Source organism: Syngnathoides biaculeatus, chromosome 5, assembly GCF_019802595.1.
Source record: "Syngnathoides biaculeatus isolate LvHL_M chromosome 5, ASM1980259v1, whole genome shotgun sequence".
NCBI classification, from domain to species: Eukaryota; Metazoa; Chordata; class Actinopteri; order Syngnathiformes; family Syngnathidae; genus Syngnathoides; species Syngnathoides biaculeatus.
This window is the reverse complement of record NC_084644.1, coordinates 24,908,714-24,929,079: the sequence shown is the minus strand read 5'-3', so window position 1 is coordinate 24,929,079 and position 20,366 is coordinate 24,908,714. Positions and strand designations below refer to the sequence as shown.

The 20,366-nt window shown below is 40.4% G+C and overlaps 1 protein-coding gene across 4 annotated transcripts in view; it reads right to left on the bottom strand.

The window, feature by feature from the left end:
* Positions 1-20,366, bottom strand: part of LOC133500874 (CUB and sushi domain-containing protein 3-like) — a 299,335-nt gene that overhangs the window by 139,037 nt on the left and 139,932 nt on the right. For all 4 annotated transcript variants that reach the window (XM_061820098.1, XM_061820099.1, XM_061820100.1 and 1 more), the window contains one exon: positions 18,354-18,470. In XM_061820098.1, coding sequence (XP_061676082.1) covers positions 18,354-18,470 — 117 coding nt within the window. The remainder of the gene's footprint in view (positions 1-18,353; positions 18,471-20,366) is intronic.

The window sequence follows — 20,366 nt, the reverse complement described above, 5'->3', positions numbered from 1 at the left end:
AGAAAACCTTTGTTCCTGGTGACAAGATGACACAGCTGTTTAACTAGCAAAGCTGTGGATGAGTGATGGGATAGAAGTACTTATTGACTAGAATGTCAGCAGTGCAGCACATTAAACCAACTCACAAACAGTTTGGACTCGAGACGACATTGAAAGCTCTCACTTTTCTTTGTACTGTAAATATCGATCAAGTTAATTGTCATCAGTCCTTCAGTGAATCAGTCGTTACCTCCATGACAATTTCTGACCATGGACTTCGGTATGGATAACAAACCCACAATGAATTGCGTGCTTAAAACATCTTGAAATTTCTATTCTTAACGAGTGAAAATAAAAAAGTAAATCAAATATACTTTTAACTAAGGAAAATAACAAAACATGGTGATAGTCAAGCCGCGCATTTCTTCTTCAATATTTGTATTGCACCTTCACTGGGGATTGATCAACAATGACCTCCCAGTCATTTTCTTCAGTTCTTTAGAATGGAAGCAGACTGCCTGTTTGGTGAAATACTAATGGACAGATGGGCTGCTGATTCTTCAAGGCATCAGCCTCAAATGACTGGTTGTTAAGAATCATTGTTGACTCAATATTAACTATTACTGATGTGGTGAAACGTACAATCTGGTTATTATCCTGGATACAATAATTAATTACATTGCTTGTTTATTCTTCAGATTTGCAGCTATTTTTGAGTACCAAGTTACTTTGTAACAAATTGTTTCCCACATCACTGCCTGTGAGCCATGAAAAATGGGCGATGGGCTGCAAAAGCCTCTGGGCTACAGTTTGGAGACCAGTTACATAGTGGCATAAAAAATTGAACAAGCACAGACGAGAAAGGCAAATAAAGTATAACAATGCACAAAATCCACATGATACAGTATATACTTAACATGGTGCACGAACCCAAAGCAGCACATTTAGCCTTCTTCCTTTATCAGATGAGAGTGGGAGTGCCCAGGGCTCAACCAGATTCTGAATAAGAGATGGATTTACCCTTAGGGACAGCCCAGCACTGGGGTATTAGCATACAGACACTGTACTATCTTGAATACACTCTTCAGCCATGCATTGCAAACACTCCGCACACACAAACTTAAGCACAAATAGGCCAACACACACTCTCAGAAGAGCTATGTTGCTCATATCTGCCTCTAATCTAAAGTCAGCCATGCGTGTCTCCAATCTGCTCCTCTGCTGTAATCACGTTCACATATTAAGTCAATAAATCATTGTAATTTTGTAGCCTAATTTATGCAGGCCTGTGATGAATCTTTTGTCCTCTGGGCCTAGTCATGGTACTATAGAGCAAGGCACTTGGAAAATGATCAACATTTCCATGCCTGCATCTTCTCTTGGATTTATCTCAAAGCAGTTAAGTCTCTTAAATTGCATTTCCACACCTAGCTGGGTGACAGATCTTGATATTCATGCATCTCTGAAATTCCTCCCAAATCGCTGCTGGGCTTAGATGAAGAAAAAAACGTTGAATCACAGGTTGACCCCATTCTTATAAATGGTGATCTCATTCCTCCTTGAAAGTAGTAATTTTGAAAAATATGACAAAAGGTTGTCTTGGTGTCAGTTAGTCTTGGTTTCTATCAGGCATGACATTCTTGACTGAATTTATATAAGAAGTGTTGAAATAATGTGATAAAAGAAGAGCGTAATTGGTGTATTCTGGGTGGCATGTTGGACAACTGGTGAATACATCTGCCTCACAGTACTGAGGAGCTGGGTTAAATCCAAATGTGGAGTTTGCATGTTTCACTCTGTGACTGCGTGGGTTTTCTCTAGGAACTCTGGCTTTCTACCACATTCCAAAAACATTCATAGTAGGTTAATCCATCCATCCATATTCTTAACCGCTTACCCTCACAAGGATCATGGGAGTGCTGGAGCCTATCGCAACTATTAATGGGCAAAAGGCAGCCTGCCATACTTTTCCATACTGCTTATGCTTACTAGGGAGGCGGGCATGCTGGAGCCGATACCAGCTATCTCCGGGCAAGAAGCAGGGTACACCCTGAACCGGTTGTCAGCCAGTCGTAGGGCACATAGAAACATTCACACCCACGGAAAATTTAGTCTTCAGTTAACCTACCGTGGGGCCGACACAGTGGGGCAACCTTGAATTGGTTGCTAGTCAATCTTAAGGCACATGTAGACAGACAACACTCTCAAACACAATTACACATAAGAGTAATTTGGAGTGTCCAACTAATACATGTTTTTAGGGATGTGGGAGGAAATCGGAGTGCCCGGAGAAAACCCACGCAGGCACAGGGAGAACATGCAAACTCCACACAGACTGGGCCGGGATTGAACCCAGGTCCTCAGAACTGTGAGACCAATGTTTTACAGTTGCCCCACCGTGTCGGCCCCACGGTAGGTTAACTGAAGACTAAATTTTCCGTGGGTGTGAATGTTTCTATGTGCGCTACGACTGGCTGACAACCGGTTCAGGGTGTACCCTGCTTCTTGCCCGGAGATAGCTGGTATCGGCTCCAGTATGCCCGCCTCCCTAGTAAGCATAAGCAGTACGGAAAATGAATGAATGAATGAATGAATAAATGAATGAATGGTGCATTGTGTGGATACTTGAGTGGTGCATCAAATAAGACTTGTGTCTTTCAAGGAGACCAACGGTATTATGCCTTTTTTTTTTTATTAAACTAAACAATATATAAGATCAAGAATTAAAATATGACGAACAGCCACACTGTGGTTGAACTGAAGGGCAATTCCATCTCATGCAAATGAGCCATTTCTCACACTGCCTCCTTTACAGCTAGGTCAATGCAGAGTGCATCTTTTGTGACAAGGACTTCTTCGGGTCAGGTCTAGGGTGTGGTGAAAATGTGACAATTACTCAACCAAGCAACATTTACAACCCACCTAGCAGAAGCCAACAAGCCAACTCTATTGACTTTTAATTTCTTAAATGTAGAATGGTGGAGACTCAGAAACTCCCCAAAGGCCAGAAGATATTGACCCATCTATATTCAGAATGCAGAATAAACGCTCTTACGTGGAGCCAGTGATGACTAATTTAACCATTAACGTCGTTATAAGGTTGTTATTGTATTAGACTGTACACCAGAAAACAGAACACATTTTTGTCAATAGAGAACTTGGTTGTTAAATTTCCCACTTGATGGGTCGGCAGCCACTGCAGTAAAGTAACTATCTGTTTGTATACAAGCAATTAAAAATGTAAGTTTTCCAATATATTTTCACATATTATGTCCTATTTATCGATCCCAATTTCTGGTGCATTATGCTATTCTAGGTCAATAGCCAAAGTTACTATAGAAAGTTACGACCATATTCACAGGTTAAACATTTCAGAGGTGCTTTGCCAGGTTTGGATGTGAGAAACCCTCGAGAGCTGAAGTGAGTTCCATAGTCTGTTCTTGCAACCAGGTGATTTGCGACCATGTTATCCTGCTGACAGTATGCGTTTGATAAGAGGAGACTGAACGGATGTACCTGGATCGTGACATGTTCAAGTATTAGTGCTATCTGGAAAAGTGTCATTGTGTAGCAATAAAGGCAATGTGTGCCAATTGTTCCTGGTTGCCCTCAGGAATACAGCATGATGATGAAAGTTTTATTCAAAGTGGACCCAAACTGGTCATTTAACAATAATTGTGGCTAATCACTTAATTTTTAGCTGACCAGTATCGGCTGGATAAAATTAGAGTTGCTTTTTCTGAATTTTCTAATTTAAGAAAGCCACACAACAATCTTGATTCCCAAACGAACGGCAATAGCTTTGTGACAGTAACGGTGAGTTAAGCTCTGTCCGTCTCCCCTTTGCAGCACAGCATTAAGTGTGGGGGTGCCTTTTTTTCCGCAGAACTTGTGTGGAGGAAAACACAAATAAGCTTTCAGACTGAGATGTCCAAAAATTTGGACTTACACAACCGACAGTTAGGGTAAGACGAAAGATACTGCAAATTATGTCTGCAAAGCCTATGTATATGATATATACTGTAGTGTAAACAAAATTGAAAAGAATGACAACTTTCCTTCAAACAGAATGCTAATGAGGATACATTATTTTGGACAAGCAAACACACTCTGGGCTCTCCGTTTCCCTCCCAAGTCTCAAAAACATGCATTAATTGGAGACTTTAAATTGCCCCTAAGTGTGCTTGTCAGTCCACACGGTTGTTTCTTTCTTTATGCCCTACTATTGGCTCACAACCAGTTCAAGGTATACTCCGCCGCCAGCCTGAAGATAGCTGGGATAGGCTCCAGAACCCAAATGACCCTTGTGAGGATAAGCAGCTCATAAAATGGATGCATGGCCAAAACGGATAGACAACTGTAAAGCAGAACCAAGTGATTAGTGATTTGTGTGCGAGTGCGCATGTGCGAGCATGTGTGCTTTGAGTAAGGTTAGGTTTTTCATATTTTATACTCCAAAAATAGAATTCATTTTGGAATATAAATATAGAATACATGCACAAGAGCATGTACAGTGCCTCTTATTGTCATGGCAGTTAATGGGCATGAACAAAATATATTTTACATGAAGGCCAGATTTAGTCCAAAATGAGTGGTGTGGAAAGCTGTGTGCATTCTGCATTTGATTTTTGAAGCAATTCATTATGCATTCAGTTCCTGGACAGCACCTGGCTTCTCTCAACTCTTTGAGACTGAGAAAGGGTGTCGCTTTGCACTCCCTGAAAATATCATTCAAGAAATTATGACATTCTATTTTAATTATGAATTAATTTAGACATTACATACAACTGCTAACAGAAGAGCAGGTTCCAGGAATGAAGTTTTATTATGTTAAAATGGATGGTAATGTATGATATGCAAATATAACACAAACAACCCAAGATGCAGCTCTCTCGCGTGTGCATCCAAGCTGTGGAGGCACTACTTTGTTTTTTTTACTTTATTTTATATGTCCGCATACACTATATCTGTATGATCTTCTCTGTGTTTACATAAAGTTATTCATTCATTCAAATGGTATAAAACATTTTTTAGACTACAGCAGACACATTTCTCCCTTTGTATTATGTATATGTGCATTTTGGTGAAATAATTGCTACTCATCCATCAAAATGTTGATGATTATATCGTAATGGAAGTAAACTAACAACATGTGATAAAGGAGCATTATAGGTTACATCTTTGGATACGCGATGGCTGTGGTTGTGAAACAGGAGGATTCAAAAATTAAGAGGAATCACCGGAGTTTTAAGATCAGGGAAATGCCGCTAAGAACCTTTGAAAAGAAACAATGTATAGGTGAGGCAAAGAAATATTAAAAAAAAGTCTGATTGATTAAATTGTATTAATATAAACTTTGCACTTATCAATTTGAACTTCTTTGCATCTTTTACGATCCATTTAAAAAAAAAGGGAGCAGTCATTCTTAACACCAAAGACACACAGTTTGCTGTAAATCATCAAAATACAACAGGGATGAGAAATTTCATCATCTTAGAAAATCTCTTTCAGTATCTATTCTTGCCCCGACTGCTATTTGATCATCCTACTAAAGACCGGGGGAAAATCATCCACTGGATCACTTGCGCTTTGTGAATTGTCATTCGCTTAAGGGCATAGTTGATGGATTATCCGAAAGCGTGTACCAGTGAGGTGGGAGGATCCACAAAAGCTACTCATTCAGCATGTGAACAGCTTGTAAGCGTGAATGTCTCATTCCAAGCTACTTCAAAAGAAAGTGTTTAAGGCAACCATACTTGCACATGTGAAAGCAAACAATCTCGTGTAAAGCAGCCACTTTTAAACAGCTCTGAATGGTTCGTAACTTTTGAATTTAAATAATTGATGCTCATCGGAATAAAAAACATACTGTACCACATGTAACCTGCATTTGGTTTTACAATACCACAAACACCTGAAAAATGACTTTACATACAGTTCATATTTTTATACAGAACAAAAAATTCATGTTAAACCTAATTGCTTCCAAAATACACAAGGCAACAACAAATACTCTGCATATTTTCACATTAACATAGAGTAAATGAGCAGAATCGATTGATCAGAGGTAAGGTTGGATGTATTCATTAGCTGTCAGGGATGTCAATCTTTTCCAGCATTTACTGTGCACATCTTATCATACATTCAACATTTCAGGTGTTTTATTTAAATCTGAGGAGATAACCCCTATGAAATACAAATGTAGGATTTGGTCAGTCTGTTGTCATTTTTTTTTGTCGACACCACAGTAAAAACACTTAATGAGAGACCTCCAGAAACTGAACTGGGTTTTTGCATTCATGAAGCTCACCAAATCAGGGAGTTGGGCTAACAACACTCAAATACTCTCTCAGGAGTAAGGAGCACAACAGCCTAAAGGTGGATCCTGCAGGATGGTGGAAATGTGACAGCTTGAGTATACAAACATTAATTTCATACCTGGCAATTTGAGCTGAAAATAATTTAAAAAGCTCATTCAAAGCATGTGCAGTAATATGAGGTTGATTTAGTCACTTTAGCTGAAACACGCATTGATTATTTTTTTCGAAATTGAACTACTTTTTCGACAACAGTTTATAAATCAAAGGTGTTGGGAATACAGGGTCGTTTGCAATAACTAAGGTGAAGGACTTTAAAGACAAAAGGAATTGCAAGATTACACTAACCTACAGCTGATACCACAGCACAGAGTACAAGGTGTTGAAAAGCAGGGAACTGTCAAAAAGTAAAGAACATAGGAACATGTGTTTGTCTGTCTGGCAATGAATTATGGAAACAGGCGCCTGTCATCTTTGCTGTGTGGCAGCATCGGCCTTCTGAGATTGTGGCCCCTGACAGTACACAGAAGCCTCATTTATAGAAATCAGAGTGATTGTATGACAGCAATGACACATTTTTAATGAAACATCACAGAGAAAATATGTTGGGCTATTTGGTGGGGTAGGGGTTGTGGTGGCTTCACCTTGACACAAGCTATAAACAGTCCATTTGGCTTCATTCTTGAGCAAAGTTCACCTCTCCTTCTGTGGACTAGCACTGTCATGTACTGTACTGTGTTAGTTACTTGGATAGAGAACAGATAGAAAAAAGGGAAATTTACACTGCTTTTTTTAGTCTACAATAAATGTTTAAAATGATCAAACCACTGAAAATCGCAATACGGCACAACATTAAGGTTAGCTTAGGTAAGCTTAGATGTATCTGCACTCCTGCGTCAGAGCACAAAATCAATCTTAGCAGACGATATCTCTTTATTCACAAGAACACCAAAATCACCCCAAAAACAGTTCTTAACCTCATTAAGACATTTTCACAATTATCAGAATAAGCTTTCAATTGGTCAGAGTCAATACAGTCTTGAGCCATCCTGGAGTTCAGCTGTTGGAGCTTGGTTGGCATTTTCCGCCCTCTCACTCACGCTCGCCCCTTGTCACTCTCTTTCCAGCACCTTCCTTGCCTGCACAACTGTCACCAATCACCCCTCATTACCACCTGCATAAAAGCCTGCTTGATTCCACAAACGTTCACTGGAGTATTACAGCTATTCCAGTGGTACAATTGCTCCCCAGTGTCCATATAAGCTACATTACTGTATTTGTATTACTGTATTACTCAAGGACCATCTATATTTCCCTGTTTCAATAAACTGCTCATCAAAACATCTCATCTTCCGCCTGCTCTTGGGTGCAGTCTCAATCCGCTCAGGACAAATGCTCCCTATAATGACAATCTCAAGGAACCCTGCAGCCCAAAATACGAACTTCCATATTCCCTTAAGGAATATCAAATATCTAGGCATTAATACTGTAGCAAAACCTCCAGTTAAATAATCAAAATCATGTGGTGGTACAGGAAACGAATATGATAATTTAAAATGCTGGACTAACTGACTGCAATGGACAATCAGTATTCGTATAAGTAATATATACTGTAGACTATCGCACAATTCGTCACTTTAAACTGCTCCCTTGGCACAATTGTCATTGCACTGGTCTATAATGGAACTGCAAACTGGTAAGGCCACTCTGTATAAGCGTAACATAATGTGGGGTGTTGATGCACTCTTAACTGCTCTATATGAAGAAGACTTTACATCTTGTACATCTGTGACAGGGGCAGGATCTCATCCCTGACCCGCAGAGGCCACGCCACTATTTTCCGACTGAGGACCATGGTCTAAGAGTTGGAGGTGCTGATTCTCACCCCAGCCGCTTCACATTTGGCTGCAAACCGCTCCAGTGAGCGTTGGAGATGATGGCTTGATGAAGCCAGCAGAACCACATCATTTGCAGACAGCAGTGATGCAATCCTGAGGCCACCAAACCGGAAACCCTCTACGCCTCGGCTGCAACTAGAAATTCTGTCGAGGTTATGTTATTGAGAAATAATATGTCTGTACTTTCTCAGCAAGCTATCCAATCTCCACATGCTGCCAGATTTCAGAAGCAAATCAGTGTTGCTTCCTGGTTAGTACTTGGATTAGAGACAGACAAGGAATACCAGGTGTTAGGATTGGGAAGTAAACCAATCACCTGCTCCTGTAAAAAAAAAAAAAAAGAAAAGCTACAGTTACAGAAACCGTAACTGCAGCCTAGTGTGCCTAAATGAGAGCCCCAACTAACTTATTTTCTCAGCAAAAATATGATTTGTGGTTTACTTAATAATAATGTTATTTGATTTAAGAAAAACTTAAATGGAGAAAAAAAAATTACCACCTCTGCAACTATAATGTATTATTTCCTTGTCCAAACTCTTCTGTTATGTTAATAATACACAGTGCTATAATTGCTTTTGTTTACTGTCATCCAACCAGACGAGCCAAACCCCAGGAGCATCGCCATGATAATAGTGGATACACACCCTTTCCCTGTTTCTATTACTGTCAGGTCCTTGACTGAACGTTGTTGGCCCTAACCCGTGTTTGTGAAGCCCCTGCGTTGTGTTGCATTAATATCTGGAGAGGCACGTGGGCATTGTTGCCCTACAGCTTGCCCCCTGACCTAGACCAAACTACGGCCAAGAGAATCTATGTATGTAGTGCATTAAAGAAGGGGATAAATGTGTGTAATGCATTACAACCTGGGGGAGTGGTAGGGCAGTGGAGCAGAGCATCAAGACCAGGAAACAGAATTACTGTCAGGCACCCGTATCCCTTCGCCCCATACCATTCCCACAAGAAACCCTGCGAATGGGCGCATGCCTGGACATGACTAGTGAAAAATATTTACAGTGAACAGTGAACAGTGTGTATGCTAAGTGAGTGATTTTAGATGTTTGGCTTCTGCAGGTCACTTCCATCCACTGGGATGACCGCTGAGAGAGAGGTGAAAAAAAACACTCAACCACAAACCAGCTTTCTGTATGCTTTATCCATATTTGGCTTTCCTCTGGTTGGTTGCCTCCATAGAGATGACCCACTTGTGAGAGCACACTTGTTTTTTTTAATGTTGTACGAGCAGGCTTGGGTAATGGAAAGGGGAGACGAAGCCCTTTCCTACTGACGTAGTGGAGATGGAGAAATTCATATGACATGGTTTCAGTCCTTGGCAATAAAATATCTAGAATTTAGGAATACGTATCTTTAATTTATGTTTCAAATGTTTTCCTGAGGCAATATAGGCAATATTCATCCATCCATCATCTGAGCCACTTATCCTCACGAGGGTCGCAGGAGTGCTGGAGCCTATCCCAACTATCTTCGGGGAGGAGGCGGGATACACGCTGAACTGGTTGCCAGCCAATCACAGGGCACATTGAGACAAACATTTTCACTCGTGATCACACCTAAGGGCAATTTAGAGCTACCAATTAATGCATGATTTGGGGATGTGGGAGGAAATCGGAGTGCCCAGAGAAAACCAATGCAGACACGAAGAGAACATGCAAACTTCACACAGGCAGGGCAAGCATTTCAACCCCGGTCCTCAGAACTCTGAATCCCAATGCTCTAACCAGTTGCACCGTTAAACAAGACAGACAATATTACATCCCAAATACGAGAAAAGGTTAGTTTGGCAAAATATGTTCCCTTTAAAATAACATTCAAATGAAAACATTTTCAATGACATTAAGTCGTGATTTCATCATCAATATTTGTTTTTCACATACATCACAAAGATCATGGTCAATTTTTATGTATGCAATGCCATGAGTGACTGAGGTGGCTCTATGCATGCTATTTCTCTCAAGTGAACATCACAGATGAGTCAACAGTCACCCTCAGGGTGAAGGCTTTCATGATAGCTCTCAGCAGTGCTATTTCTCATTCCTGGGTTCCTTCATTACAACCCGCTAACTCATTATGGCTCACTCCGTCTCACTTATTCTCTTTGCGGCTGTCTCTTCCCAGCAGTTACACCCTTTACCTTTCACCACCTCACTCACTCACGCTATCTTTGCCCATCTAGTTACAGCTAATATTTATTACTGCAATCTATCAGTCCCCTGACACACTGGATGGCAGCTATTATGCATATGCTGGCATTCTATATAGATGTACATTGGCTATAAGAAGTTCCAGAAAGAAAAAATAAGGAAATGAAATGTGGGGAAATGTTCACCAGTGACTCATTCGTGTCTCTGCCGTGATATTAACTTGAAATCAAATTTGAGTAGTGTCAGTCAAATTTAATGTAAACAAAATGGGTATTTAGTCACATAGCAGCAAATCACAAATAATATATAGAGTCTTGGCATGATGACACAGCTGTAGAGCATTGGCCTCAGAGTTCTGAGGCCCCGGGGTTGGATTCTGGCCCTGCCCGTTTCCGCGTGGGTTTTCTCGGGGCACTCCATTTTGCTCCCACATCTCAAAAACATGCATACATTGGAGACTCTAAATTGCGCCTAGGTGTGATTGTGAGTGCAACTGTTGTCTGTCTCAATGTGCCCTACGATTGGCTGGCAACCAGTTCAGGGTGTACCTCGCCTCCTGCCTGATGACAGCTGGGATTGGCTCCAGCACTTTCGCGACCCTCGTGAGGATAAGCAGCTCAGAAAATGGATGGATCTACAGTCTTGTCTTTTTTCTCAAAGCTTGGCTCTGGGATTTTAGAAAACGTAACCACCAGGCAGAAAACAAAATAGGTGAAGAACACTGACAAATATCTGAAGGCTATTTTTGTCTGAGGGATTCAAGGAGTGTAAGCATGTGATGGTTTCAACTCTAAGAGAAGGTTTGATGTTGCGGGTTTGGCTGGCCAAGAGAATTTGCGTGAACTAGATATGCTTTATATTTTAAGAACAACTAGAAAAACATTTTTCCTTTTTAGAGCAGCAGCGAAAACAACATTCTAGGTTCCATACAAAATGCTCTGCTTTTTTTACCCTTGATGGATGGTTTCTATCGATTGTAAGACTTCCTGCAGTTTTTTTACCCCACTGTGCCAGCCTCAGTTAGACGAATCATATATTGTTGGGTGGGTGCAACTTCAAAAAAGTGAAAGACCAGAATATAAAATTAGTGCAAAAAAGAGTGAATTCCTACAGGCCAGTGTGCATGTATGTATGCATGTATGTTTACAAGCATTGCCCTAGGCAAAGATTGAGTGCCATGAATAATTCAGCATTTCAAAAAAGAACCAGAGTTATTGTTTGAAATGTGACTGCAAGTATTATTTCAGACAATTATTAAACATTAAAGGGTAAGACAGATGCACATTGTACCTTAATGGCTTTGGAATGATACAAAGCACAGAACAGCCATGAGTACTAAGTCTCAAGGAATGATGGCTCACTTCTGGAAGGAAAGCTTTGGCTAACCTGACTGTTTTCATTTTGGAGATTCTCCTGCATTATAATTTTTATGTTGAAGAACTATGATGGGTTGCATGCATAGCTTTAAACCTTTAAATGAACAAGAACCTGTCAGAGATCCTTTAAAAAGTGACTTCAACGGAAGCAGTGAACAAAAAATAAGAAAACAAATTAATATCAGACCAAGGGTCTTAATGAAGACATGATTGTCCGGAAGAGGACAACGTGTAATTACAGTGATGCATGTTTGACTGAGTGGACCCTTATTACTTCTCTGGTCTTGGTATGGCAATGTGAGTGGGTACAAGGGCTACACGATATTGGAAGAAAATGACTGCAAATTTTTTTTAAACATGGGATATATTTGTGATGTGAATTACTGTATTACAGGTTGAGAGTTGGAATTGATCATCTACCAGAGACTACTTTAAAGATCATATTCCAATTTAAAAAAATACACAAGTTCAGTTCATATCAGCTCAGATATTAGGCATTCAAATTCACCAGTCCAAAAATGAAGTAATTGATAGTTCTTTTCTTTTTATTTATTTCTGTTTTTTTTTTTTTTTTTTTAATAGAGTGTTGCTAATGGGCTATTGCCCTCAAAATACTGGCACTTCATTTCCCCACTGTTGCCACCTTTTCATTCTGTACTAGTAGCCAGCTGCCACGTTCATCCTAGAATCTCAATCACAGGAAAGATTTGTCGCTTGACTTGCTTGAATGGTGTTTTATATTTCTGTTCTAATGAGGAATTAAAACAAAAACAGGACTCTAGTCCTTTATTTAGGAACAAAAATACGGGACACATTATGTCAGTACCGGTGATGAAATGATTGATAACGTTACACTCCCAGCAGCTCTATATTTGCAAATGTTTTTATCTACTCTTATATTACAAAACTATGTAAATTTCATAATATCACAGTGTGATTGTACAGTATTTTAACTACAAAAATTCCCATCCAAATATTTTTCCTGGTAATCCATTTTTACAATCATATGTTCTATTGCAAAACAATTTCTTCTTAGCATCCCGACACTATTGGTTCAATTTCATTGCTCAGTGACTCATCATACTGTTTTTTAAAGCCCAAGGGTCATCCCTATAAACATTCTAAAATAGATATTGAAATGAAAAATACATATAACATTATTCACTTCAATTTCTATACGAAAAAATAAATACGAGCAGAGAGCACATCATCCATGCGCAAAGTTGCGGAAGTGTCATTTGACATTCAAGTGGTCGCCATATTGGCTGCATCTACTGTCCGTGACGTCACCCCAAACATTTGGCACTGAAAACACACTGTGGCCCCTATTATGGGACACGCCCCTTCAGACACAGAAGCTTTTTTCAAAGAAGAGAACATCTCATCTGAAGTGTCCGTGGCAATATTACCCTCTTGTTACGAGCCATATTTAGATGATATGCAGATCACTTCTAACTAACAACAGACTCCCAGACAGTATGTATGAGGCAGCCCGGCGGTGGCTCACTGACTATGGGACATGGAAGCTCTTTTCAAAGAAGAGAACATCTCACAATCGAGTGAAGTGACCTGGGCAATATTATCCTATTGTTTTGAGGCACATTTAGATGATATTCGGATCACGGCCAAACCACATGCAGCCAAACCACCTCCCCGTCCAATCCACCTCCGTGTGGTGTAGATGAGCCACCCAACCGAAGCCGTGATCGGCGGACATGGCGCTGACGGGCACATCGACACATTTAGCACCTCTGACTTATGGACGTGGATCTTTTGATCTTTTGTTACTTTTTGAAAGGATTACGTCCTCCCCACCAACTATTGCTTCTTGTTTTTTTTAGTAACTGTATACATACCAACCAGTCATTTGGAACCCACGAAGCTCTCGTCGTTTCCACCCGAGCAATTCATTTTTCACGAACCGGGTCTCTTGCAAACTTATGAAGGGTAAATCCATCCTCCCAAGTGTTGAAGCAATGTCCACCAATGCAACGAGCCAGTATTTTGGCTAACACGAAGGAACAACGAGCTACTTTCCCGGAGGTAAAACTAATAGAAACAAACGAGTCCACTTTAGGGCGGTCCTGCCTTGTACATCACTTCATGCTTCTTCTCTAAAAGAAATCCCTTGAGAGGATTTTCATGACAGGCGTTACAAAAAGCTACATACGTCAAAATCATGTTTTGTGGTGAAAAAAAGGGATGGGTCCATACCGGCTGACGTTTTTTCATTAATAACATACTAAAAATTATGCATTTCATGACAGTGGCCCTTTAATTGTTCGATGTATATTTTATCATCATGGGTATTAGTTGTCAGACTAGATTGGCTCCAACTACTAGAAACCAATTCCTTGTGTCTATTAACACACTGCTGTACTTGGTTAATACAACTGATTCACTACCATGTTTGGATCTGCGGCATGCCTGCCTACAGTAGTTTCATTATGAAGAGTGAAAATGTGAAATCAGTGAAATGCAGCAGGGGTCCATTGCTCCAAGCAACCTCTTTCATAGTTATCATCCAAGGATATAAGAATGCAACAATTTGCACTGCTCCATGTGTTGTTTGAAGTGTTATAATTTACATAATACATAATTTATAATGACAATGTCCAAACAGGTCTCTTTGCTGGTTACTTGTAATATTTCAATTGATTCACTGTATCTTATAGTACATCAACATTAGAGCGGCACCTGTGATATACTTTTTTCCCCCCACCCTCTTAGCAACTACTGTGTACATGTACATCACGGTGACGATGCCCAAACAATGTATTGTGCAATACGTGCAGGTATACTGAAAAGACTGCTCATAACTGCTGGCAACTTAAATAAAGAATGTCCAACCTGAAATAAGTATTGAATATGTCACCATTTTTTCTCATTATATGTATATTTCCAATGGAGCGATTGACTTAAAAAAATTATCAGATGTTGGGAACAAGTATACATTCATCCATCCATTCATCTACCCATCCATTTTCCAAGCTGTGTATCCTCAAAAGGGTAATGGGAGTCCAGGAGCCTATCCCAATGGCCTTCGGGTAAAAGGCGGACTGCACCCTGAACTGGTCACCACTCAGTTGTAGGGCAGATATCGGCATCAACACTGAGCAGTAATTGAACTCACGCTGATGCACTAAAGTCAGGTGTGTGTACCACTACACCATCAGTGACTTGGGAACAAGTCATCCAAAGTAATCATACATACAAAGAAAATAGAAGAAATAAACTCAGAAATTAAGTTGAGTGTAATAAAGTGAAATGACACAAGGGGAAAGTTAGTCATAGGGCACATAACACCATCCTTGAGGAGGAATTGAACCCATCGTGCTCACACCAAAGTTAGGTGTGTGTACCACAGCACAATCAGTGACATCAGATAAACCAGAATAATAAATAAAAGGGCTCAACACCTAAAATATTGAACTGACAAATGCTTTTGGCTTAAGCGGAATGTCTTAAAAAAACCCAGAAAGACTTCTGTTGATTACCATTACTTGGATGAGTGAGAATCTACACAGACAATGGACTTTAATATCTACATCTTTTTCGGGAATTGGAAAATCTCTCAGGGGACTGAGCTCTAGTATAATATGTACTATATAAAAATAATGCAGTTCCCATAGAGGAGGCCTTGTATGGATCATGGTCTCAGTTGACAACACATTGTTCTACTTCAAGCTACAAACTAGAAGGTAGAACAATGCATTCCATTATACTGTACTTTAATATCTTAAAGTTGTGATATATCAACAAGCTCTTTTATATACATAAGTGCCTTTTTGGCAAGCATGCCTACATATAGTTAACACTATGCTTTGAATCATCTCTCTTTAACCAGTTTAAACACATACAACCTTGAAACTACACTATATTTGTCATGAATATAAATCCATTGAAAATAAAGAAGATACAAAACCTTTGAAAGTCATATCATTTCCTTCTGACCTTTCCCTGTCTGTCCCACTAGGTTGATACGATGTCCCAGTGAGGGGCATCATTTAAAAGTGTCGATACTGTATATATGCAGGATGCATAAAAAGTCAAATAATTTCATGTGTACTGATGTCTGCTATCACATTGACATTTCTAGTGTTTACAAAACAACAATGAAGGAATTGTGAGTTACACATGGGCCAGTCAACCTACCTTCGATTAAAAATGACATTATGGGGCAGGCGTGCTTGCGCATATTTGCGGATGTAATAGAATAAAAACTCCGTCTGACAGTAGGTATATTTCTACAAAAGCAAAGTAGTGAGATCCCTTTCTCTATCAGAAAGAATGGGTATAAAACGTAGATGTGCATGTACTGTATAAATGTGTGAACTGTATGTCTTCTTCAATTATCACCAAATACATAATGGAAGTGCTCAAGTAAAGTAAAGTAAAAGTGAATGAGTTTTTTTTTTTTTGTATTTTTGCTTTTTAATGAACAGACACATTGCATCGGTGGGAGTGCCGTGGAGAAAGCAAAAGAGAGACCGTAAATAGGGTGGCTTGCTGCCAGCTTGCTAAAACGAGCCTTGATATGCGTGCGATGGACGTATTGGCCACACCTGACTCAAGCGACGAGATGGATGATAGGCTGATGTCTTTTTTTTTTTTTTTTTTGAGGGGGGGTGCCATCACGCGATCGACCAAAGTTGCCCCAGTCGATCGCAAATGACACATTGAGCATCCCTGCTGTATGATGTTCACAGTCTTATATAAAAGCAAGCTGCAATGTACGTGGAATAGGTGGATGATCAAATATGTGGTGAGATCCGTGCCGAAGAAAAAAGGAGCTAGTTGGGATGCCACTACTACAAAAAGGAACTACAGTCATGTTTTTTTTACACCTTTACATACACAGTCAATTTTAGCTTTAGCTAGACAAGATGGCTTCTCGTGCACCCATTTAAAAATAAATGGATTAAAAATGTTATTATAAGGGCAAAATTCCCTAGCATGTGTGGACGTTTTTTGGGTGAACATTATATCGATCAAACTTTTCCATCCCCAAAACCAACTGTCAACCGGGGTTACTGACCATCACACAAGTGCACAAAGGGTATAAATTGGGGGATATCCCGTGCCCGGTTCCACCGCTTATATCGGAGCATTGCAACAACAAGAGACAGACACTGAGTTGAGGTATTTAAATAAATGACAGTGATAGATTGCAGCTCATCTTTGGAAACACGACAGGTACATATATTTTTATTTTATATTTACCCCTGTCTCCCTGTGAGATTTATGACTACTGTTTTTCAGCCACTATAGCTGATTTTCCTTACGATTTTGAATCTATCATCCGAGACAGCCAAAATTGTACAATGTATTGCAGGCTTAAATCCCATATGACATCTTGTTCCGCTTAAGCTACAGACTTATCAGCAGTATGAAAGCCATCAAAAAATCCTTCCACAAACACATCGCAAGAGTAAAAGGTCTTATAGCAACATAATAGTTTGAATACAGAAACAAATGGAGTTAAATCATGTACTTTTTAACCACTGCTACAAATGCCTAAATTGCTCATTCCCAGTAGACATCACAGATCTACTTAAAGAATACTAAACCAAGTATTGTTCTTGGGCCATGTTCACACTGCAGGGTATGTTGGCCAATTCATGTCCCGATCTTTTTACACAGTCATTCGCATTACAAAAACAAAGGCGACTTCTACTGTGAGCGGAATGTTGTCTGTGAAGTGACAGGCATGCGGACAAAACATGATGTTACGTTTCATATGCACAAAATGGTGATGCACCATGTGTTTATGGAGGCAAATTATGGCCCTGCGTGTAGATGTTGATGGATTTGTGGGAACTTCAAGGATATTTTTGCTTTACCTGACCCAACATTTTCCTGTACTTTTCAGTTCTAAAGCAGTATTTTTCCACCACTGTTTATTACTCCTTCATCCACCATTGCTTTTGCTGCATGTCTATTTTGTCAAACCATTGGGTTTCGTCTCTTTTTGATGACCTATAGCATGGATGGGTACTCACATTGGAAACACACCCCATATATTATACTGTATATCCACATACAAAAGAGGCCTGGTTCAGATATCAGAATTTTACCATTCACATTGATCTATAAATATCCAATAAATCAGAATTTAGCTGTTATTTTCCCAAAAAAAACATCCCAGACATCTGTATCCAATACAATTCTTTCTCCAATATGAATGAACTTTATAACTTCTCAAATCTATTTTATTGTTCTCTAATTTCTAATGTGTTGTAATGTGTAATATTTCATCATTTCATGAGAATGTATTATAGAATGATTGGTACTTTATAGTTCCAATAAGTGTATGTCGTGTTGGGTTTCTTTTTATTTTGTTCTGAATGTTTATTTGTTGCATTAAATAAATTAGTAAATCATAAATTGCATTTGTCTTGCTATAAAACACATACACTAGAAGGAAATATATTACAAGAATGACCATCTTTGAGAATGACCCACATTTGCTCATACATAGTCCATGTACCTCATCCACAAAACCCACATATTCACTCAGCCCTTGCAGTTTTTTCAATGTTCGTAAAGTGAAATACACTGACCCTACAAATGGGCTACTGAGTACCAACTCAACTCATTGGACATTATGCTTAAAAGGCTTACCAAAGTCCCCCGGGACAAAGATGTCATACACACAGCGCTGGCCTCTGGTGTAATTATGTGGATAGTTTGGGGATAGCACGGTGCCCTCGGAATCGGTGAAGTGACCACCGCAGGGAGCTATGGTGACAGGAAAGGAAGCAACAGAGATACAGTTAACAAATGTGAGAAAAGCAGCTTCCAACACCTGGGGAAATAAAGCAATATTGTGCTATCAGCAAGTGCACATGTAAGCAATTGTATCACAAAATGAGATGATAAGTCATCACTGGAATTTTACCTGTTGACATACAGTATATACACCATAGGACTCGGATGCCAAAATAATTTGTCATTTGAGAAACACTTCTGGGACTTTTTCAAAAGCCACTGTGAGCTCTAAATAGACAGACAAGGAGGTCTGATTTATGTTTACATGTTTAAAACCCAAAGGGGAATAAAACGAGCCTGGAAAGTCCGTCCATCTTCCAAATACATCAAAATGTCTTCCATCAACAAGCACGCAATCATGCCTGCAAATACATTTATCATAGCTGCAAGACTCAATGGTAAATTGTTCATGACAGGCTCCACTTTTAGCAAAATTGTTCTGATGAAACTAAAAATATATTTCTCAATTAAATCTAAAATAAATTCCTGGAGATCACAAATGACCCCTCCTGGAAGCAGTCACTTAATCTTGGTGCAGGGGTTTGTGTGTCCCAATGATCCTAGAAGCGAGGTTGTCTTGGGTTTCATGTTCCTGGTAGGGTTATTAATGGCAAAAAACTCCTGGGTGAAGGACCTGACAACGCACAGCTTAAGGACTCCTGTGATGGAAAATTTAAGTGGATAAAGGTTTCCCTTGCCCAGACACAGGTCACCGGGACATCCCCTTTGGAGACAGACCTGGAGATGAGGTTCAAAAGCAAGCGGCTGGTGGCCGGGCCTACACCCATGAAGCTTGGCTGGGCACAGCCATAAAGGGTAACATGGGTCCCCCTACCTATAGGCTCACCACCTGTGGGAGGGGCCATAGGGGTCAGCTACAATCCAAGGTCTCTGGCAGGGAAGGAGTCCAAGCTAGTGTAAGAAGTCGAAGATATAGATATATATAGATATAGTCACACTTGCCTCCACTCACTGCTTGGGATTTGGTACCAGTCTACTTGAAAGGGGCTTGGACTCTCTTCCACTCTGGAGTTACCCACAGTGCGAGGCGCTGAGCGGGTGTTGGTATTCATATTGCTCCCAGACTCGGTGCCTGATGTTGGGGTTCACCCTGCTCGATGAGAGGGTAGCCTTCCTCTGCCTTTGGGTGGGGGGGGTGGGGGGGTCCTAACTGTTGTTTGTGCTTATGCACTAAACAGCAGTTTAGAGTACCCACCCTTTTCCTTGGAGGGCATCCTGGAGAATGCTACTGCTGGGGACTCCACTGTTCTGCTGGGGGACTTCAATGCTCACATGGTCCTAGTTCACATGCCTCTGCATCATTGCAAGGACATCAGGGAAGGTTCCCCTTAACTTTCAGACTGGAGGTCTCCCTTCTTAAAGAGGAGGACCACCTTCCCTTTTTAAGAAGCGGGGACCGAGGGTGTGTTCCAAAAATAGGGGGATCATACTCCTTAGCCTCGCTTGCAAGGTGTATTCAAGGGTGCTGAAGGGGAGGGTTCGTCAGGAAGTTCATTCTCGGATTTAGGAGAAGCAGTGTAGTTGTCTTCTTGGCTGTTGAACACTGGGCCCGATCTACACCCTCTGCAGGATCCTCGAGCGTGCATGGGAGTTTGCCCAACCACTCTCTGTGGACTCAGAGAAGGCATTGGATGGTGTTCTTTGTGGACTCCTATAGGGGATGCTTCAGGAATATGGGATAACGAACCCCTGATTCAGGTTGTTCGCTCACTATACGTGCATTGCCCCCAGTAAGTCAGACTCCTTTCTGGTGAGGGTTGGACAGGGCCAAGGCTGCCCTTTGTCAAAGATACTATTCATAATCTTTATGGACATAATTTCTAAGCGCAACCAGTGGGGTGAGGG